A 24,396-nucleotide genomic window follows, 5' to 3' on the forward strand; every position below is an offset into this window, starting at 1 on the left:
GTCAGTTGTCTCATATATAGTTGAGTCAGTTGTCTCATATATAGTTGAGTCAGTTGTCTCATATATAGTTGAGTCAGTTGTCTCATATATAGTTGAGTCAGTTGTCTCATATATAGTTGAGTCAGTTGTCTCGTATAAAGTTGAGTCAGTTGTCTCATATATAGTTGAGTCAGTTGTCTCATATATAGTTGAGTCAGTTGTCTCATATATAGTTGAGTCAGTTGTCTCATATATAGTTGAGTCAGTTGTCTCATATGAAGTTGAGTCAGTTGTCTCATATATAGTTGAGTCAGTTGTCTCATATATAGTTGAGTCAGTTGTCTCATATGAAGTTGAGTCAGTTGTCTCATATATAGTTGAGTCAGTTGTCTCATATAAAGTTGAGTCAGTTGTCTCATATATAGTTGAGTCAGTTGTCTCATATATAGTTGAGTCAGTTGTCTCATATATAGTTGAGTCAGTTGTCTCATATATAGTTGAGTCAGTTGTCTCATATGAAGTTGAGTCAGTTGTCTCATATATAGTTGAGTCAGTTGTCTCATATATAGTTGAGTCAGTTGTCTCATATGAAGTTGAGTCAGTTGTCTCATATATAGTTGAGTCAGTTGTCTCATATATAGTTGAGTCCGTTGTCTCATATATAGTTGAGTCCGTTGTCTCATATATAGTTGAGTCAGTTGTCTCATATATAGGTGAGTCAGTTGTCTCATATATAGTTTAGTCAGTTGTCTCATATATAGTTGAGTCAGTTGTCTCATATATAGTTGAGTCAGTTGTCTCATATATAGTTGAGTCAGTTGTCTCGTATAAAGTTGATTCAGTTGTCTCATATAAAGTTGAGTCAGTTGTCTCATATTAATTGTCTCATATGAAGTTGAGTCAGTTGTCTCGTATTAATTGTCTCATATGAAGTTGAGTCAGTTGTCTCGTATTAATTGTCTCATATGAAGTTGAGTCAGTTGTCTCATATTAATTGTCTCATATGAAGTTGAGTCAGTTGTCTCGTATAAAGTTGATTCAGTTGTCTCATATAAAGTTGAGTCAGTTGTCTCATATTAATTGTCTCATATATAGTTGTTGTTACACCATCTAACATCTAACCATAACCAGCTGTTATTGTTGTTACTCCATCTAACATCTAACCACAACCAGTTGTCAGTGTTGTTACTCCATCGAACCACAACCAGCTGTCATTGTTGTTACACCATCTAACATCTAACCACAACCAGCTGTCATTGTTGTTGCACCATCTAACATCTAACCACAACTAGCTGTCATTGTTGTTACTCCATCTAACATCTAACCACAACCAGCTGTCATTGTTGTTACTCCATCTAACCAAAACCAGCTGTCATTGTTGTTACTCCATCTAACCACAACCAGCTGTCATTGTTGTTACTCCATCTAACATCTAACCACAACCAGCTGTCATTGTTGTTACTCCATCTAACCACAACCAGCTGTCATTGTTGTTACACCATCTAACATCTAACCACAACCAGCTGCCATTGTTGTTACACCATCTAACATCTAACCACAACCAGCTGTCATTGTTGTTACTCCATCTAACATCTAACCACAACCAGCTGTCATTGTTGTTACTCCATCTAACATCTAACCACAACCAGCTGTCATTGTTGTTACTCCATCTAACCACAACCAGCTGTCATTGTTGTTACACCATTTAACATCTAACCACAACCAGCTGTCATTGTTGTTACTCCATCTAACATCTAACCACAACCAGCTGTCATTGTTGTTACTCCATCTAACCACAACCAGCTGTCATTGTTGTTACTCCATCTAAAATCTAACCACAACCAGCTGTCATTGTTGTTACACCATCTAACATCTAACCATAACCAGCTGCCATTGTTGTTACCCCATCTAACATCTAACCATAACCAGCTGTCATTGTTGTTAATCCATCTAACCACAACCAGCTGTCATTGTTGTTACACCATCTAACATCTAACCATAACCAACTGTTATTGTTGTTACTCCATCTAACATCTAACCACAACCAGCTGTCATTGTTGTTACTCCATCTAACCACAACCAGCTGTCATTGTTGTTACAGCATCTAACATCTAACCACAACCAGCTGTCATTGTTGTTACTCCATCTAAAATCTAACCACAACCAGCTGTCATTTTTGTTACACCATCTAACATCTAACCATAACCAGCTGTCATTGTTGTTACTCCATCTAACATCTAACCACAACCAGCTGTCATTGTTGTTACACCATCTAACCACAACCAGCTGTCGTTGTTGTTACTCCATCTAACATCTAACCACAACCAGCTGTCATTGTTGTTACACCCTCTAACCACAACCAGCTGTAATTGTTGTTACACCATCTAACCACAACAAGCTGTCATTGTTGTTACTCCATCTAACCACAACCAGCTGTCATTGTTGTTACCCCATCTAACATCTAACCACAACCAGCTGTCATTGTTGTTACTCCACCTAAGTTGAGTCAGTTGTCTCATATATAGTTTAGTCAGTTGTCTCATATATAGGTGAGTCAGTTGTCTGATATGTAGTTGAGTCAGTTGTCTCATATATAGTTGAGTCAGTTGTCTTATATATAGTTGAGTCAGTTGTCTCATATATAGGTGAGTCAGTTGTCTGATATGTAGTTGAGTCAGTTGTCTCATATATAGTTGAGTCAGTTGTCTCATATATAGTTGAGTCAGTTGTCTCATATATAGTTGAGTCAGTTGTCTCATATATAGTTGAGTCAGTTGTCTCATATATAGTTGAGTCAGTTGTCTCATATATAGTTGAGTCAGTTGTCTCATATATAGTTGAGTCAGTTGTCTCATATATAGTTGAGTCAGTTGTCTCGTATAAAGTTGAGTCAGTTGTCTCATATATAGTTGAGTCAGTTGTCTCATATATAGTTGAGTCAGTTGTCTCATATGAAGTTGAGTCAGTTGTCTCATATATAGTTATCATATCTCTACAAAGGGCATGTACCAGTCAGGTATTTCTAATAGTCTGTTTGTGCTGTTGACACCAACTGTTCCAGTCTGGGTGTCATGCACATCACAAGACTGTGTCAGCTGCTGAGATAAAGCTTGGGAATTAGGCTCAGGGAGCTAACACAAATCTAATGTTCTCAGACGCGGTGACATAGGGGTCACTCTGAGGGACAAGGTTACATAGGGGTCACTCTGAGAGACAAGGTTACATAGGGGTCACTCTGAGGGACAAGGTTACATAGGGGTCACTCTGAGGGACAAGGTTACATAGGGGTCACTCTGAGAGACAAGGTTACATAGGGGTCACTCTGAGGGACAAGGTTACATAGGGGTCACTCTGAGGGACAAGGTTACATAGGGGTCACTCTGGGAGACAAGGTTACATAGGGGTCACTCTGAGAGACAAGGTTACATAGGGGTCACTCTGAGAGTCAAGGTGACATAGGAGTCATTCTGAGAGACAAGGTGACATAGGGGTCACTCTGAGGGACAAGGTTACATAGGGGTCACTCTGAGACACAAGGTTACATACGAGCCACTCTGAGGGACAAGGTGACATAGGGGTCACTCTGAGACACAAGGTTACATACGGGCCACTCTGAGGGACAAGGTGACATAGGGGTCACTCTGAGACATGTGTTACACAGAGACAGTCACTGATGTCATGCATCATGCAGCCAGTGGTTGTGTAGGTCGGGATCATAGAAGCCTCTCTACCAGCCCAGAGACAGACATTCAGCCTGAACTCTTTATTATAGCCTGTCCCCATGGCCCAGCAGGACGTTCTGTCTGAAGTCAAAGTTCAGGTCATATTTATAGACTCACATGTATCGTAGATGAGGGTTCTGGGAGAAAGCCCGGGCCTGGATAGAGTGCAGACTGCAATTTATAATGATTCTGAAAGACACGTGAACAAACAGACAATAGAAGTGATTAATGTTGATACAGAACGATATCAGAAGGCAGGAGTCTTCTAATGTTCTCCCATGTTATAATCAGCTTGGTCATATTATAATCAGCTTGGTCATATTAAAATCAGCTTGGTCATATTATAATCAGCTTGGTCATATTATAATCAGCTTGGTCATATTATAATCAGCTTGGACTTTAATCAGCTTGGTCATATTATAATCAGCTTGGTCTTTAATCAGCTTGGTCATATTATAATCAGCTTGGTCATATTATAATCAGCTTGGTCATATTATAATCAGCTTGGTCTTTAATCAGCTTGGTCATATTATAATCAGCTTGGTCATATTATAATCAGCTTGGTCATATTATAATCAGCTTGGTCATATTATAATCAGCTTGGTCATATTATAATCAGCTTGGTCATATTATAATCAGCTTGGTCATATTATAATCAGCTTGGTCTCTAATCAGCTTGGTTTTTAATCAGCTTGGTCATATTATAATCAGCTTGATCATATTATAATCAGCTTGGTCATATTATAATCAGCTTGGTCATATTATAATCAGCTTGGTCATATTATAATCAGCTTGGTCATATTATAATCAGCTTGGTCATATTATAATCAGCTTGGTCATATTATAATCAGCTTGGTCATATTATAATCAGCTTGGTCATATTATAATCAGCTTGGTCATATTATAATCAGCTTGGTCATATTATAATCAGCTTGGTCATATTATAATCAGCTTGGTCATATTATAATCAGCTTGGTCATATTATAATCAGCTTGGACTTTAATCAGCTTGGTCATATTATAATCAGCTTGGTCATATTATAATCAGCTTGGTCATATTATAATCAGCTTGGACTTTAATCAGCTTGGTCATATTATAATCAGCTTGGTCGTATTATAATCAGCTTGGACTTTAATCAGCTTGGTCATATTATAATCAGCTTGGTCATATTATAATCAGCTTGGTCATATTATAATCAGCTTGGTCATATTATAATCAGCTTGGTCTTTAATCAGCTTGGTCATATTATAATCAGCTTGGTCATATTATAATCAGCTTGGTCATATTATAATCAGCTTGGTCATATTATAATCAGCTTGGTCATTTTATAATCAGCTTGGTCATATTATAATCAGCTTGGTCATATTATAATCAGCTTGGTCATATTATAATCAGCTTGGTCATATTATAATCAGCTTGGTCATATTATAATCAGCTTGGTCTATAATCAGCTTGGTCATATTATAATCAGCTTGGTCATATTATAATCCGCTTGGTCATATTATAATCAGCTTGGTCATATTATAATCAGCTTGGTCATATTATAATCAGCTTGGTCATATTATAATCAGCTTGGTCATATTATAATCAGATTGGTCATATTTTAATCAGCTTGGACTTTAATCAGCTTGGTCATATTATAATCAGCTTGATCATATTATAATCAGCTTGGTCATATTATAATCAGCTTGGTCATATTATAATCAGCTTGTTCATATTATAATCAGCTTGGTCATATTATAATCAGCTTGTTCATATTATAATCAGCTTGGTCATATTATAATCAGCTTGGTCATATTATAATCAGCTTGGTCATATTATAATCAGCTTGGTCATATTATAATCAGCTTGGTCATATTATAATCAGCTTGGACTTTAATCAGCTTGGTCATATTATAATCAGCTTGTTCATATTATAATCAGCTTGGTCATATTATAATCAGCTTGTTCATATTATAATCAGCTTGGTCATATTATAATCAGCTTGGTCATATTATAATCAGCTTGGTCATATTATAATCAGCTTGGTCATATTATAATCAGCTTGGTCATATTATAATCAGCTTGGACTTTAATCAGCTTGGTCATATTATAATCAGCTTGTTCATATTATAATCAGCTTGGTCATATTATAATCAGCTTGGTCATATTATAATCAGCTTGGTCATATTATAATCAGCTTGGTCATATTATAATCAGCTTGGTCATATTATAATCAGCTTGGTCATATTATAATCAGCTTGGTCATATTATAATCAGCTTGGTCATGGACAATGGCGGTGTGAATGGGGACTGTCCCATTGCCTGTGTGTCATCTACATGGATTTACGCAAAGAGCAAATAGCTTCTACCCCCAAGCCATAACACTGCTGAACAATTCATCAAATGGCCACCAGACAATTTACATTGACACCCCTCCATTAGTTTTGGACACTGCTGCTACTCGCAGTTTGACTCTGTACCGTAACACCCTGTATATAGCCTCCACATTGACTCTGTACCGGTACCCCCTGTATATAGCCTCCACATTGACTCTGTACCAGTACCCCCTGTATATAGCCTCCACATTGACTCTGTACCGTAACACCCTGTATATAGTCTCCACATTGACTCTGTACTGGTACCCCCTGTATATAGCCTCCACATTGACTCTGTACCATAACACCCTGTATGTAGCCTCCACATTGACTCTGTACCGGTAGCCCCTGTATATAGCCTCCACATTGACTCTGTACCGGTACCCCCTGTATATAGCCTCCACATTGACTCTGTACCGTAACACCCTGTATATAGTCTCCACATTGACTCTGTACTGGTACCACCTGTATATAGCCTCCACATTGACTCTGTACCGTAACACCCTGCATATAGCCTCCACACTGACTCTGTACCGTAACACCCTGTATGTAGCCTCCACATTGACTCTGTACCGGTACCCCCTGTATATAGTCTCCACATTGACTCTGTACCGTAACACCCTGTATATAGCCTCCACATTGACTCTGTACCGTAACTCCCTGTATATAGCCTCCACATTGACTCTGTACCGTAACACCCTGTATATAGCCTCCACATTGACTCTGTACCGTAACACCCTGTATATAGCCTCCACATTGACTCTGTACCAGTACCCCCTGTATATAGCCTCCACATTGACTCTGTACCAGTACCCCCTGTATATAGCCTCCACATTGACTCTGTACCGGTGCCCCCTGTATATAGCCTCCACATTGACTCTGTACCGTAACACCCTGTATATAGCCTCCACATTGACTCTGTACCGGTAACCCCTGTATATAGCCTCCACATTGACTCTGTACCGTAACACCCTGTATATAGCCTCCACATTGACTCTGTACCGGTACCCCCTGTATATAGCCTCAACATTGACTCTGTACCGGTACCCCCTGTATATAGCCTCCACATTGACTCTGTACCGTAATACCCTGTATATAGCCTCCACATTGACTCTGTACTGGTACCCCCTGTATATAGCCTCCACATTGACTCTGTACCGTTACCCCCTGTATATAGCCTCCACATTGACTCTGTACCGGTACCCCCTGTATATAGCCTCCACATTGACTCTGTACCGGTACCCCCTGTATATAGCCTCCACATTGACTCTGTACCGTAACACCCTGTATATAGCCTCCACATTGACTCTGTACCGGTACCCCCTGTATATAGCCTCCACATTGACTCTGTACCGGTACCCCCTGTATATAGCCTCCACATTGACTCTGTACCAGTACCCCCTGTATATACCCTCCACATTGACTCTGTACCGGTACCCCCTGTATATACCCTCCACATTGACTCTGTACCAGTACACCCTGTATATAGCCTCCACATTGACTCTGTACCAGTACCCCCTGTATATAGTCTCCACATTGACTCTGTACCGGTACCCCCTGTATATACCCTCCACATTGACTCTGTACCAGTACCCCCTGTATATAGTCTCCACATTGACTCTGTACCGGTACCCCCTGTATATAGCCTCCACATTGACTCTGTACCAGTACCCCCTGTATATAGTCTCCACATTGACTCTGTACCGGTACCCCCTGTATATACCCTCCACATTGACTCTGTACCAGTACCCCCTGTATATAGTCTCCACATTGACTCTGTACCGGTACCCCCTGTATATAGCCTCCACATTGACTCTGTACCGTAACACCGTGTATATAGCCTCCACATTGTTGTTTTATTGTGTTACTTTTTATCATTTTTTACTTTAAATATTTTCTTAACTCTTCTTGAACCGCACTGTTGGTTGAGGGCTTGTCAGTAAGTAAGGTCTACACTTGTTGTGCTGGCTGGCTGGCTGGCTGGCTGGCTGGCTGGCTGGCTGGCTGGCTGCCTGGCTGACTGCCTGCCTGCCTGCCTGCCTCAATTTCTCTCTCTGCAGTAGCCAGTCAACATGATGGTAAGCAGTGATAAGCACCAGTGCAGGTTATGAAGAGATGGCAGCACCACTGTGATGTGAGAGTGATCCAGTGAAGTAACAATCCCCCTCTGTCACCAGCAGCACCACTGTGATGTGAGAGTGATCCAGTGAAGTAACAATCCCCCTCTGTCGCCAGCAGTACCACTGTGATGTGAGAGTGATCCAGTGAAGTACCAATCCCCCTCTGTCTCCAGCAGTACCACTGTGATGTGAGAGTGATCCAGTGAAGTAACAATCCCCCTCTGTCTCCAGCAGCACCAATGTGATGTGAGAGTGATCCAGTGAAGTAACAATCCCCCTCTGTCTCCAGCAGCACCACTGTGATGTGAGAGTGATCCAGTGAAGTAACAATCCCCCTCTGTCTCCAGCAGTACCACTGTGATGTGAGAGTGATCCAGTGAAGTAACAATCCCCCTCTGTCTCCAGCAGCACCACTGTGATGTGAGAGTGATCCAGTGAAGTAACAATCCCCCTCTGTCTCCAGCAGCACCACTGTGATGTGAGAGTGATCCAGTGAAGTAACAATCCCCCTCTGTCTCCAGCAGTACCACTGTGATGTGAGAGTGATCCAGTAAAGTAACAATCCCCCTCTGTCTCCAGCAGTACCAATGTGATGTGAGAGTGATCCAGTGAAGTAACAATCCCCCTCTGTCTCCAGCAGCACCACTGTGATGTGAGAGTGATCCAGTGAAGTAACAATCCCCCTCTGTCTCCAGCAGTACCACTGTGATGTGAGAGTGATCCAGTGAAGTAACAATCCCCCTCTGTCTCCAGAAGTACCACTGTGATGTGAGAGTGATCCAGTGAAGTAACAATCCCCCTCTGTCTCCAGCAGCACCACTGTGATGTGAGAGTGATCCAGTGAAGTAACAATCCCCCTCTGTCTCCAGCAGCACCACTGTGATGTGAGAGTGATCCAGTGAAGTAACAATCCCCCTCTGTCTCCAGCAGCACCACTGTGATGTGAGAGTGATCCAGTGAAGTAACAATCCCCCTCTGTCTCCAGCAGTACCACTGTGATGTGAGAGTGATCCAGTGAAGTAACAATCCCCCTCTGTCTCCAGCAGTACCACTGTGATGTGAGAGTGATCCAGTGAAGTAACAATCCCCCTCTGTCTCCAGCAGCACCACTGTGATGTGAGAGTGATCCAGTGAAGTAACAATCCCCCTCTGTCTCCAGCAGCACCACTGTGATGTGAGAGTGATCCAGTGAAGTAACAATCCCCCTCTGTCTCCAGCAGCACCACTGTGATGTGAGAGTGATCCAGTGAAGTAACAATCCCCCTCTGTCTCCAGCAGTACCAATGTGATGTGAGAGTGATCCAGTGAAGTAACAATCCCCCTCTGTCTCCAGCAGCACCACTGTGATGTGAGAGTGATCCAGTGAAGTAACAATCCCCCTCTGTCTCCAGCAGCACCAATGTGATGTGAGAGTGATCCAGTGAAGTAACAATCCCCCTCTGTCTCCAGCAGCACCACTGTGATGTGAGAGTGATCCAGTGAAGTAACAATCCCCCTCTGTCTCCAGCAGCACCACTGTGATGTGAGAGTGATCCAGTGAAGTAACAATCCCCCTCTGGCGCCAGCAGCACCACTGTGATGTGAGAGTGATCCAGTGAAGTAACAATCCCCCTCTGTCTCCAGCAGTACCACTGTGATGTGAGAGTGATCCAGTGAAGTAACAATCCCCCTCTGTCTCCAGCAGCACCACTGTGATGTGAGAGTGATCCAGTGAAGTACCAATCCCCCTCTGTCTCCAGCAGCACCACTGTGATGTGAGAGTGATCCAGTGAAGTAACAGTCCCCCTCTGTCTCCAGCAGCACCACTGTGATGTGAGAGTGATCCAGTGAAGTAACAGTCCCCCTCTGTCTCCAGCAGCACCACTGTGATGTGAGAGTGATCCAGTGAAGTAACAATCCCCCTCTGTCTCCAGCAGCACCACTGTGATGTGAGAGTGATCCAGTGAAGTAACAATCCCCCTCTGTCTCCAGCAGCACCACTGTGATGTGAGAGTGATCCAGTAAAGTAACAATCCCCCTCTGGCGCCAGCAGCACCACTGTGATGTGAGAGTGATCCAGTGAAGTAACAATCCCCCTCTGTCTCCAGCAGCACCACTGTGATGTGAGAGTGATCCAGTGAAGTAACAATCCCCCTCTGTCTCCAGCAGCACCACTGTGATGTGAGAGTGATCCAGTGAAGTAACAATCCCCCTCTGTCTCCAGCAGCACCACTGTGATGTGAGAGTGATCCAGTGAAGTACCAATCCCCCTCTGTCTCCAGCAGCACCACTGTGATGTGAGAGTGATCCAGTGAAGTAACAATCCCCCTCTGTCTCCAGCAGCACCACTGTGATGTGAGAGTGATCCAGTGAAGTAACAATCCCCCTCTGGCGCCAGCAGTGCCAGACAACTGGATTCTTCTCAGAGTTACAGTGCAAACAGCACATGCTGGCTAGCACCCTCTCTACCAGTCCCCATAATGGACACATTCCCATGGCTAGCACCCCCTCTACCAGTCCCCATAATGGACACATTCCCATGGCTAGCACCCCCTCTACCAGTCCCCATAATGGACACATTCCCATGGCTAGCACCCCCTCTACCAGTCCCCATAATGGACACATTCCCATGGCTAGCACCCCCTCTACCAGTCCCCATAATGGACACATGCCCATGGCTAGCACCCCCTCTACCAGTCCCCATAATGGACACATTACCATGGTTAGCACCCCCTCTACCAGTCCCCATAATGGACACATTCCCATGGCTAGCACCCCCTCTACCAGTCCCCATAATGGACAAATTCCCATGGCTAGCACCCCCTCTACCAGTCCCCATAATGGACACATTCCCATGGCTAGCACCCCCTCTACCAGTCCCCATAATGGACACATTACCATGGTTAGCACCCCCTCTACCAGTCCCCATAATGGACACATTCCCATGGCTAGCACCCCCTCTACCAGTCCCCATAATGGATACATTACCATGGCTAACACCCCCTCTACCAGTCCCCATAATGGACACATTCCCATGGCTAGCACCCCCTCTACCAGTCCCCATAATGGACACATTACCATGGCTAGCTCTTTGGGTCTAGTTCCAAGTTTGCAGAAAATATTCCTATAGCTTAGCCTTTCTCAAGACAGCTGCCTATATTCCCATAGCTTAGCCTTTCTCAAGACAGCTGTCTATATTCCCATAGCTTAGCCTTTCTCAAGACAGCTGCCTATATTCCCATAGCTTAGCCTTTCTCAAGACAGCTGTCTATATTCCCATAGCTTAGCCTTTCTCAAGACAGCTGTCTATATTCCCATAGCTTAGCCTTTCTTTAGACAGCTGCCTATATTCCCATAGCTTAGCCTTTCTCAAGACAGCTGTCTATATTCCCATAGCTTAGCCTTTCTTTAGACAGCTGCCTATATTCCCATAGCTTAGCCTTTCTCAATACAGCTGTCTATATTCCCATAGCTTAGCCTTTCTTTAGACAGCTGTCTATATTCCCATAGCTTAGCCTTTCTCAATACAGCTGCCTATATTCCCATAGCTTAGCCTTTCTTTAGACAGCTGCCTATATTACCATAGTTTAGCCTTTCTTTAGACAGCTGCCTATATTCCCATAGCTTAGCCTTTCTCAATACAGCTGTCTATATTCCCATAGCTTAGCCTTTCTCAATACAGCTGCCTATATTCCCATAGCTTAGCCTTTCTTTAGACAGCTGTCTATATTCCCATAGCTTAGCCTTTCTTTAGACAACTGCCTATATTCCCATAGCTTAGCCTTTCTTTAGACAGCTGTCTATATTCCCATAGCTTAGCCTTTCTTTAGACAGCTGCCTATATTCCCATAGTTTAGCCTTTCTTTAGACAACTGCCTATATTACCATAGCTTAGCCTTTCTTTAGACAGCTGTCTATATTCCTATAGCTTAGCCTTTCTTTAGACAGCTGTCTATATTCCCATAGCTTAGCCTTTCTCAATACAGCTGCCTATATTCCCATAGCTTAGCCTTTCTTTAGACAGCTGCCTATATTACCATAGTTTAGCCTTTCTTTAGACAGCTGCCTATATTCCCATAGCTTAGCCTTTCTCAATACAGCTGCCTATATTCCCATAGCTTAGCCTTTCTTTAGACAGCTGCCTATATTCCCATAGCTTAGCCTTTCTCTATACAGCTGTCTATATTCCCATAGCTTAGCCTTTCTCAATACAGCTGCCTATATTCCCATAGCTTAGCCTTTCTTTAGACAGCTGTCTATATTCCCATAGCTTAGCCTTTCTTTAGACAACTGCCTATATTCCCATAGCTTAGCCTTTCTTTAGACAGCTGTCTATATTCCCATAGCTTAGCCTTTCTTTAGACAGCTGCCTATATTCCCATAGTTTAGCCTTTCTTTAGACAACTGCCTATATTACCATAGCTTAGCCTTTCTTTAGACAGCTGTCTATATTCCTATAGCTTAGCCTTTCTTTAGACAGCTGTCTATATTCCCATAGCTTAGCCTTTCTCAATACAGCTGCCTATATTACCATAGCTTAGCCTTTCTTTATACAGCTGCCTATATTCCCATAGCTTAGCCTTTCTTTATACAACTGCCTATATTCCCATAGTTTAGCCTTTCTTTATACAACTGCCTATATTCCCATAGCTTAGCCTTTCTTTATACAGCTGCCTATATTCCCATAGCTTAGCCTTTCTTTATACAACTGCCTATATTCCCATAGCTTAGCCTTTCTTTAGACAACTGCCTATATTCCCATAGTTTAGCCTTTCTTTATACAACTGCCTATATTACCATAGCTTAGCCTTTCTCAAGACAGCTGCCTATATTCCCATAGCTTAGCCTTTCTCAATACAGCTGCCTATATTCCCATAGCTTAGCCTTTCTTTAGACAGCTGTCTATATTCCCATAGCTTAGCCTTTCTCAATACAGCTGTCTATATTCCCATAGCTTAGCCTTTCTTTAGACAACTGCCTATATTCCCATAGTTTAGCCTTTCTTTAGACAGCTGCCTATATTCCTATAGCTTAGCCTTTCTTTAGACAGCTGTCTATATTCCCATAGCTTAGCCTTTCTTTAGACAGCTGTCTATATTCCCATAGCTTAGCCTTTCTTTAGACAGCTGCCTATATTCCCATAGCTTAGCCTTTCTCAATACAGCTGTCTATATTCCCATAGCTTAGCCTTTCTCAATACAGCTGTCTATATTCCCATAGCTTAGCCTTTCTTTAGACAGCTGCCTATATTCCCATAGCTTAGCCTTTCTCAAGACAGCTGTCTATATTCCCATAGTTTAGCCTTTCTTTAGACAGCTGCCTATATTCCCATAGCTTAGCCTTTCTTTAGACAGCTGCCTATATTCCCATAGCTTAGCCTTTCTCAATACAGCTGTCTATATTCCCATAGCTTAGCCTTTCTCAAGACAGCTGCCTATATTCCCATAGCTTAGCCTTTCTCAAGACAGCTGCCTATATTCCCATAGCTTAGCCTTTCTCAAGACAGCTGTCTATATTCCCATAGCTTAGCCTTTCTCAAGACAGCTGCCTATATTCCCATAGCTTAGCCTTTCTCAAGACAGCTGTCTATATTCCCATAGCTTAGCCTTTCTCAAGACAGCTGTCTATATTCCCATAGCTTAGCCTTTCTTTAGACAGCTGCCTATATTCCCATAGCTTAGCCTTTCTCAAGACAGCTGTCTATATTCCCATAGCTTAGCCTTTCTTTAGACAGCTGCCTATATTCCCATAGCTTAGCCTTTCTCAATACAGCTGTCTATATTCCCATAGCTTAGCCTTTCTTTAGACAGCTGTCTATATTCCCATAGCTTAGCCTTTCTCAATACAGCTGCCTATATTCCCATAGCTTAGCCTTTCTTTAGACAGCTGCCTATATTACCATAGTTTAGCCTTTCTTTAGACAGCTGCCTATATTCCCATAGTTTAGCCTTTCTTTAGACAACTGCCTATATTACCATAGCTTAGCCTTTCTTTAGACAGCTGTCTATATTCCTATAGCTTAGCCTTTCTTTAGACAGCTGTCTATATTCCCATAGCTTAGCCTTTCTCAATACAGCTGCCTATATTCCCATAGCTTAGCCTTTCTTTAGACAGCTGCCTATATTACCATAGTTTAGCCTTTCTTTAGACAGCTGCCTATATTCCCATAGCTTAGCCTTTCTCAATACAGCTGCCTATATTCCCATAGCTTAGCCTTTCTTTAGACAGCTGCCTATATTCCCATAGCTTAGCCTTTCTCAATACAGCTGTCTATATTCCCATAGCTTAGCCTTTCTCAATACAGCTGCCTATATTCCCATAGCTTAGCCTTTCTTTAGACAGCTGTCTATATTCCCATAGCTTAGCCTTTCTTTAGACAACTGCCTATATTCCCATAGCTTAGCCTTTCTTTAGACAGCTGTCTATATTCCCATAGCTTAGCCTTTCTTTAGACAGCTGCCTATATTCCCATAGTTTAGCCTTTCTTTAGACAACTGCCTATATTACCATAGCTTAGCCTTTCTTTAGACAGCTGTCTATATTCCTATAGCTTAGCCTTTCTTTAGACAGCTGTCTATATTCCCATAGCTTAGCCTTTCTCAATACAGCTGCCTATATTACCATAGCTTAGCCTTTCTTTATACAGCTGCCTATATTCCCATAGCTTAGCCTTTCTTTATACAACTGCCTATATTCCCATAGTTTAGCCTTTCTTTATACAACTGCCTATATTCCCATAGCTTAGCCTTTCTTTATACAGCTGCCTATATTCCCATAGCTTAGCCTTTCTTTATACAACTGCCTATATTCCCATAGCTTAGCCTTTCTTTAGACAACTGCCTATATTCCCATAGTTTAGCCTTTCTTTATACAACTGCCTATATTACCATAGCTTAGCCTTTCTCAAGACAGCTGCCTATATTCCCATAGCTTAGCCTTTCTCAATACAGCTGCCTATATTCCCATAGCTTAGCCTTTCTTTAGACAGCTGTCTATATTCCCATAGCTTAGCCTTTCTCAATACAGCTGTCTATATTCCCATAGCTTAGCCTTTCTTTAGACAACTGCCTATATTCCCATAGTTTAGCCTTTCTTTAGACAGCTGCCTATATTCCTATAGCTTAGCCTTTCTTTAGACAGCTGTCTATATTCCCATAGCTTAGCCTTTCTTTAGACAGCTGTCTATATTCCCATAGCTTAGCCTTTCTTTAGACAGCTGCCTATATTCCCATAGCTTAGCCTTTCTCAATACAGCTGTCTATATTCCCATAGCTTAGCCTTTCTCAATACAGCTGTCTATATTCCCATAGCTTAGCCTTTCTTTAGACAGCTGCCTATATTCCCATAGCTTAGCCTTTCTCAAGACAGCTGTCTATATTCCCATAGTTTAGCCTTTCTTTAGACAGCTGCCTATATTCCCATAGCTTAGCCTTTCTTTAGACAGCTGCCTATATTCCCATAGCTTAGCCTTTCTCAATACAGCTGCCTATATTCCCATAGCTTAGCCTTTCTCAAGACAGCTGCCTATATTCCCATAGCTTAGCCTTTCTTTAGACAGCTGTCTATATTCCTATAGCTTAGCCTTTCTTTAGACAGCTGCCTACATTCCTATAGCTTAGCCTTTCTCAAGACAACTGCCTATATTCCCATAGCTTAGCCTTTCTTTAGACAGCTGCCTACATTCCTATAGCTTAGCCTTTCTTTAGACAGCTGCCTACATTCCTATAGCTTAGCCTTTCTCAAGACAACTGCCTATATTCCTATAGCTTAGCCTTTCTTTAGACAGCTGCCTACATTCCTATAGCTTAGCCTTTCTCAAGACAACTGCCTATATTCCTATAGCTTAGCCTTTCTTTAGACAGCTGCCTATATTCCCATAGCTTAGCCTTTCTCAATACAGCTGCCTATATTCCCATAGCTTAGCCTTTCTCAATACAGCTGCCTATATTCCCATAGCTTAGCCTTTCTTTAGACAGCTGTCTATATTCCCATAGCTTAGCCTTTCTTTAGACAGCTGCCTATATTCCCATAGCTTAGCCTTTCTTTAGACAGCTGTCTATATTCCCATAGCTTAGCCTTTCTTTATACAGCTGTCTATATTCCTATAGCTTAGCCTTTCTTTAGACAGCTGCCTACATTCCTATAGCTTAGCCTTTCTTTAGACAACTGCCTATATTACCATAGTTTAGCCTTTCTCAATACAGCTGCCTATATTCCCATAGCTTAGCCTTTCTTTAGACAGCTGCCTATATTCCCATAGCTTAGCCTTTCTTTAGACAGCTGTCTATATTCCCATAGCTTACCCTTTCTTTAGACAGCTGCCTATATTCCCATAGCTTAGCCTTTCTTTAGACAACTGCCTATATTACCATAGTTTAGCCTTTCTCAATACAGCTGCCTATATTCCCATAGCTTAGCCTTTCTTTAGACAGCTGTCTATATTCCCATAGCTTACCCTTTCTTTATACAGCTGCCTATATTCCTATAGCTTAGCCTTTCTTTAGACAGCTGCCTATATTCCCATAGCTTAGCCTTTCTTTAGACAACTGCCTATATTACCATAGTTTAGCCTTTCTCAATACAGCTGCCTATATTCCCATAGCTTAGCCTTTCTTTAGACAGCTGCCTATATTCCTATAGCTTAGCCTTTCTTTAGACAACTGCCTATATTCCCATAGCTTAGCCTTTCTTTAGACAACTGCCTATATTACCATAGTTTAGCCTTTCTCAATACAGCTGCCTATATTCCCATAGCTTACCCTTTCTTTATACAGCTGCCTATATTCCTATAGCTTAGCCTTTCTTTAGACAGCTGCCTATATTCCCATAGCTTAGCCTTTCTTTAGACAACTGCCTATATTACCATAGTTTAGCCTTTCTCAATACAGCTGCCTATATTCCCATAGCTTAGCCTTTCTTTAGACAGCTGTCTATATTCCCATAGCTTACCCTTTCTTTATACAGCTGCCTATATTCCCATAGCTTAGCCTTTCTCAAGACAGCTGCCTATATTCCCATAGCTTAGCCTTTCTCAAGACAGCTGCCTATATTCCCATAGCTTAGCCTTTCTTTAGACAACTGCCTATATTACCATAGTTTAGCCTTTCTCAATACAGCTGCCTATATTCCCATAGCTTAGCCTTTCTTTAGACAGCTGTCTATATTCCCATAGCTTACCCTTTCTTTATACAGCTGCCTATATTCCCATAGCTTAGCCTTTCTCAAGACAGCTGCCTATATTCCCATAGCTTAGCCTTTCTCAAGACAGCTGCCTATATTCCTATAGCTTAGCCTTTCTCAATACAGCTGCCTATATTCCCATAGCTTAGCCTTTCTTTAGACAGCTGTCTATATTCCTATAGCTTAGCCTTTCTTTAGACAGCTGTCTATATTCCCATAGCTTAGCCTTTCTTTAGACAGCTGCCTATATTCCCATAGCTTAGCCTTTCTTTAGACAGCTGTCTATATTCCTATAGCTTAGCCTTTCTTTAGACAGCTGCCTATATTCCCATAGCTTAGCCTTTCTTTAGACAGCTGTCTATATTCCCATAGCTTAGCCTTTCTTTAGACAGCTGTCTATATTCCCATAGCTTAGCCTTTCTTTAGACAGCTGCCTATATTCCCATAGCTTAGCCTTTCTCAATACAGCTGCCTATATTCCCATAGCTTAGCCTTTCTTTAGACAGCTGTCTATATTCCCATAGCTTAGCCTTTCTTTAGACAGCTGCCTATGGCTGTATTGCTAAACATAGGTCACTACTTCAAAGTCAAAAGTAGTGCACTATATAGGGAATAGGGTGCCATAGGGCTCTGGTTTAAAGTAATGCACTATATAGGGAATCGGGTGCCATAGGGCTCTAAAGTAGTGCGATTTATAGGGAATAGGGTGCCACTTGGGACGCTGCCCTGTTGTATCAACACTTACAGCCTCTGTAGTCCAGTGTACAGCTCCATGTCCACATCTCTCAGAGTCTGCAGTCCTGTCCAGTTCTCTATGTGTCTGAAACAGAGTAACAAATCATTTTCATTCATCAGTAGTAACAGGGCAGCAGTAACAGGGCAGCAGTAACAGGGCAGCAGTAACAGGGCAGCAGTAACAGGACAGCAGTAACAGGACAGCAGTAACAGGGCAGCAGTAACAGGGCAGCAGTAACAGGGCAGCAGTAACAGGGCAGCAGTAACAGGGCAGTAGTAACAGGGCAGCAGTAACAGGGCAGCAGTAACAGGGCAGTAGTAACAGGGCAGCAGTAACAGGGCAGTAGTAACAGGGCAGTAGTAACAGGGCAGTAGTAACAGGGCAGCAGTAACAGGGCAGCAGTAACAGAACAGCAGTAACAGGGCAGCAGTAACAGGGCAGTAGTAACAGGGCAGTAGTAACAGGGCAGTAGTAACAGGGCAGCAGTAACAGGGCAGCAGTAACAGGGCAGCAGTAACAGGGCAGCAGTAACAGGTTAGTAGTAACAGGGCAGCAGTAACAGGGCAGTAGTAACAGGGCAGCAGTAACAGGGCAGTAGTAACAGGGCAGCAGTAACAGGGCAGCAGTAACAGGGCAGTAGTAACAGGGCAGCAGTAACAGGGCAGTAGTAACAGGGCAGCAGTAACAGGGCAGTAGTAACAGGGCAGCAGTAACAGGGCAGTAGTAACAGGGCAGTAGTAACAGGGCAGCAGCCGTTGTTATTGAACAGCAGTAACAGGGCAGCAGTAACAGGGCAGCAGTAACAGGGCAGTAGTAACAGGGCAGCAGTAACAGGGCAGTAGTAACAGGGCAGTAGTAACAGGGCAGCAGTCGTCATTTTAGACACATTAGTTGCTTAAGCAAAAGTTTGTTCATCCATTTTCATTCAAATTTCAATTATGTTACAGAGCTGTTATCCTGTTGGATACTGATAGATGCAGATGCTCAAATTCACTAGTGCAAAATGTCAATATGCTATATTAAAGCTGTTTAATTTGATCCTGAGTGTAGGTTATTTCCCTGACATCTGGAATCAAGGACTCATAACCCCAATCTTTAAAAACGGAGACAAATTTGACCCTAACAATTCCAGAGGCATTTGTGTGAACAGTAACCTGGGGAAGGTTTTCTGTAGCATTATAAATGGAAGAGTTCTAAACTTCCTTAATAAGCACAATGTCTTGAGTTAAAGCCACATTGGATTTATACCAAAACATCGCACAACTGACCATATTTACACCAAAATAATACCAAAACATCACACGACTGACCATATTTACACCACAATAATACCAAAACATCACACGACTGACCATATTTACACCACAATAATACCAAAACATCACACGACTGACCATATTTACACCAAAATAATACCAAAACATCACACGACTGACCATATTTACACCACAATAATACCAAAACATCACACGACTGACCATATTTACACCAAAATAATACCAAAACATCACACGACTGACCATATTTACACCACAATAATACCAAAACATCACACGACTGACCATATTTACACCAAAATAATACCAAAACATCACACGACTGACCATATTTACACCACAATAATACCAAAACATCACACGACTGACCATATTTACACCAAAATAATACCAAAACATCACACGACTGACCATATTTACACCACAATAATACCAAAACATCACACGACTGACCATATTTACACCAAAATAATACCAAAACATCACACGACTGACCATATTTACACCAAAATAATACCAAAACATCACACGACTGACCATATTTACACCCTACACACCCTGATAGTGTCACGAATTACTAAGGTGGGTTGAATCAGGCGCAGAGAGCAGGTTTCAATTATTAGACAGTTTATTCTCCGGCGCACAAAACAACGGTCAACCCAACACACAGGGTGAATATTCCAACACGGGACCAAAATAGTCTGGAGAATAAAACTCATGAACACCACCAAATAACAGGAATACAAAGACAGAATCCCGCACTCGCAATGGAATCAGCAGGAGCAGCCGCGTCTCCTCTCCCATCGATGGAAGAGAGGGTCCTCCATCACACCAGCGTGCTTCACCGGATTGGTTCGGCCATGGACCAAATGATGGAGAGGATGGATCGATGGAAGAGAGGGTCCTCCATCACACCAGCGTGCTTCACCGGATTGGTTCGGCCATGGACCAAATGATGGAGAGGATGGATCGATGGAAGAGAGGGTCCTCCATCACACCAGCGTGCTTCACCGGATTGGTTCGGCCATGGACCAAATGATGGAGAGGATGGATCGATGGAAGAGAGGGTCCTCCATCACACCAGCGCGCTTCACCGGATTGGTTCGGCCATGGACCAAATGATGGAGAGGATGGATCGATGGAAGAGAGGGTCCTCCATCACACCAGCGTGCTTCACCGGATTGGTTCGGCCATGGACCAAATGATGGAGAGGATGGATCGATGGGAGAGAGGGTCCTCCATCACACCAGCGTGCTTCACCGGATTGGTTCGGCCATGGACCAAATGATGGAGAGGATGGATCGATGGAAGAGAGGGTCCTCCATCACACCAGCGCGCTTCACCGGATTGGTTCGGCCATGGACCAAATGATGGAGAGGATGGATCGATGGAAGAGAGGGTCCTCCATCACACCAGCGCGCTTCACCGGATTGGTTCGGCCATGGACCAAATGATGGAGAGGATGGATCGATGGAAGAGAGGGTCCTCCATCACACCAGCGCGCTTCACCGGATTGGTTCGGCCATGGACCAAATGATGGAGAGGATGGATCGATGGAAGAGAGGGTCCTCCATCACACCAGCGCGCTCCACCGGATTGGTTCGGCCATGGACCAAATGATGGAGAGGATGGATCGATGGGAGAAGGAGTGGCCTTCCCACCTCATCTCCAGCAACCCCTTCTTCAGCACCTCCTGTTCCTGTCTCTGTGTTTTGCACCAGACAGGGCTGTTTTTTGGTTTTCCACGTTTATTGTTTCGTAGTGTTCGTGTTGATCTGTTTGTTATTAAACATGAATCAAAGAAACCACGCTGCATTTTGGTCCGCCTCTCCTTCACCACAGGAAAACCGTTACAGATAGATAAACATGTCCACCAAAATAATACTAAAATGTATTCTTGCTTTATCGACTTCCAAAAAGCATTAGATTCTATTTGGCATCCAGGACTGTTCTACAAAGTTATTGAAAGTGGTGTAGGGGGTAAAACGTGACATAATTAAATCAATGTCTACTGCCAATATGTGCAGCATCAAAACTGGCAAGAAAATAACATAGTTCTTTAACCAGGGGGCGGGGCCTTCGCCAGGGTTGCAAAAGCCCTGCAGTCTTCAATATTTACATCAACGAATTGGTCACTATTCTAGAAAAATCCTCACCTCATGGTGTTAGTCTCCACAGTTCAGAGGTTAAATGCCTGCTCTTCGCAGATGACCTATTGCCTGCTGTCACCCACAGCACATGGCCTACAGCAGAGCCTGGACCTGCTAGAGCAGTACTGTCAGACCTGGGCCCTGGCAGTAAACCCCCACAGCACCTGGCCTACAGCAGAGCCTGGACCTGCTAGAGCAGTACTGCCAGACCTGGGCCCTGGCAGTAAACACCCACAACACATGGCCTACAGCAGAGCCTGGACCTGCTAGAGCAATACTGCCAGACCTGGGCCCTGGCAGTAAACACCCACAACACATGGCCTACAGCAGAGCCTGGACCTGCTAGAGCAATACTGCCAGACCTGGGCCCTGGCAGTAAACACCCACAGCACATGGCCTACAGCAGAGCCTGGACCTGCTAGAGCAGTACTGTCAGACCTGGGCCCTGGCAGTAAACCCCAAAAATACTAAAATAATGATTTTCCAGAGAAGATCCAGATCTCAGGGAATTAGACCAAAATATATAGAGTACTGCGCACACTACAATTACTTAGGTTTAAAAAATAAGCTAAACTGGACACCTTAATGATGCAGTGAATTAACTGAGATAGTATGCAGGGCATTCTACTTAATTAAAAAACTAATTCAATACCTATTAAAATAGGGTTTTAACTAATTGAATGTGTCATTGAATAAATGATACTAGTGGTAATGGTAGAAGTAGAGATGTGAGAGAAATACATTACACTAGTGGTAATGGGGTAATCCTGTCCAACAACACAGTAGTGTTGACAGATGACTGATGCAGACAGATGACAGGGGTAATCCTGTCCAACAACACAGTAGTGTTGACAGATGACTGATTGTTAGTATAATTTAATTAAGCCAATGTGCTTTCATCAATTGAAAGCCCTTCATCTATTTTATGATTATTTGTAAGATTTCTTGTTTGCATAAAATAGACGCAGACCAGTCTTTAAATAATAGGTAATAGAATTTATTCTCGGAGCGCGCTGCCACTCAAACACATGCATCAGTTTAAATACAGATCATGACGTCATTTCACTGCCTTAACCGAACCCCCTCCTGTCGACCGGGACAAAGTAAGGTGAAAAGTTCATTCTAACTTACTAACACACTCCCAGATAACTTTTGACCCCTCAACATTATCGATCACCACTGAACTGACAGTTTTAATTAACAGAAACCCTAGGAATGCACTCACTGCCTAATCTAAGAACCCCAGAGCTAAGTTTCAGGTAGGGTCAACCATAGGCTAACGACCTTATGTGTTTACACAGTCCACAACCCATTTGTTCCTGCCCAGTTGGAATGGTGTTCATTTTATTACTCCTTTCTCCTGTCACACAATTTCTTCTTATGAACTCATATTGCCTATTAAACATAATATAACAGAGTATAAGTTTACTTACAGTTCCATTTAAAATGATTTGTTCAGTCATATTAATCATAATTTCCTAACACTGATGCAGACAGATGACAGGGGTAATCCTGTCCAACAACACAGTAGTGTTGACAGATGACTGATGCAGACAGATGGCAGAGGTAATCCTGTCCAACAACACAGTAGTGTTGACAGATGACTGATGCAGACAGATGGCAGAGGTAATCCTGTCCAACAACACAGTAGTGTTGACAGATGACTGATTAGACAGGTGACAGAGGTAATCATGTCAAACATCAGAGTAGTGTTGACTGATGAGAGGAGGAATCCTGTCCAACAACAGTCTAGTGTTGACTGATGAGAGGAGGAATCCTGTCCAACAACAGTCTAGTGTTGACTGATGAGAGGAGGAATCCTGTCCAACAACAGTCTAGTGTTGACTGATGAGAGGAGGAATCCTGTCCAACAACAGTCTAGTGTTGACTGATGAGAGGAGGAATCCTGTCCAACAACAGTCTAGTGTTGACTGATGAGAGGAGGAATCCTGTCCAACAACAGTCTAGTGTTGACTGATGAGAGGAGGAATCCTGTCCAACATCAGAGTAGTGTTGACTGATGAGAGGAGGAATCCTGTCCAACATCAGAGTAGTGTTGACTGATGAGAGGAGGAATCGTGTCCAACATCAGAGTAGTGTTGACTGATGAGAGGAGGAATCCTGTCCAACATCAGAGTAGTGTTGACTGATGAGAGGAGGAATCCTGTCCAACAACAGTCTAGTGTTGACTGATGAGACGAGGAATCCTGTCCAACAACAGTCTAGTGTTGACTGATGAGAGGAGGAATCCTGTCCAACATCAGAGTAGTGTTGGCTGATGAGAGGAGGAATCCTGTCCAACATCAGAGTAGTGTTGACTGATGAGAGTAGGAATCCTGTCCAACAACAGTCTAGTGTTGACTGATGAGAGGAGGAATCCTGTCCAACATCAGAGTAGTGTTGACTGATGGGAGGAGGAATCCTGTCCAACATCAGAGTAGTGTTGACTGATGAGAGGAGGAATCGTGTCCAACATCAGAGTAGTGTTGACTGATGAGAGGAGGAATCCTGTCCAACATCAGAGTAGTGTTGACTGATGAGAGGAGGAATCCTGTCCAACATCAGTCGAGTGTTGACAGATGAGAGGGGTGTATACTAGGAGGGGAATATGATAGTCCTATATCATACTGTAGCACCACAAAGTATACCCTCAGAGACAACAAGGTACTGTCCCAAATGACACCCTATTTCCTAAATAGTGCACTACTTTTGACCAGAGATAGTGTACTACTTTTGACCAGAGCCCTATAGGAATGTAGGGAATAGGGTGCCATTTGAGTGCTTTCCAAAATAAAGAAGTAGTGTAATAGATGTAATACTGTGTGAAACCGTCCCTCCCTCCCTCCTCTCCTCTCCACTGAGGAATCACTTCTATTTGTTGCTAAACCAACTCACT

At 42.9% G+C, this 24,396-nt stretch overlaps 1 protein-coding gene across 1 annotated transcript in view; it reads right to left on the reverse strand.

Moving 5' to 3' along the window:
* Positions 1-24,396, reverse strand: part of LOC139384431 (NT-3 growth factor receptor-like) — a 141,719-nt gene that overhangs the window by 94,411 nt on the left and 22,912 nt on the right. The window contains exons 2-3 of the mRNA XM_071129196.1: positions 18,083-18,157; positions 3,819-3,890 (exon numbers count right to left, since the gene is read on the reverse strand). Coding sequence (XP_070985297.1) covers positions 3,819-3,890; positions 18,083-18,157 — 147 coding nt within the window. The remainder of the gene's footprint in view (positions 1-3,818; positions 3,891-18,082; positions 18,158-24,396) is intronic.

Source organism: Oncorhynchus clarkii, chromosome 26 (genome assembly GCF_045791955.1).
Source record: "Oncorhynchus clarkii lewisi isolate Uvic-CL-2024 chromosome 26, UVic_Ocla_1.0, whole genome shotgun sequence".
In the NCBI taxonomy this organism is placed as follows: Eukaryota; Metazoa; Chordata; class Actinopteri; order Salmoniformes; family Salmonidae; genus Oncorhynchus; species Oncorhynchus clarkii.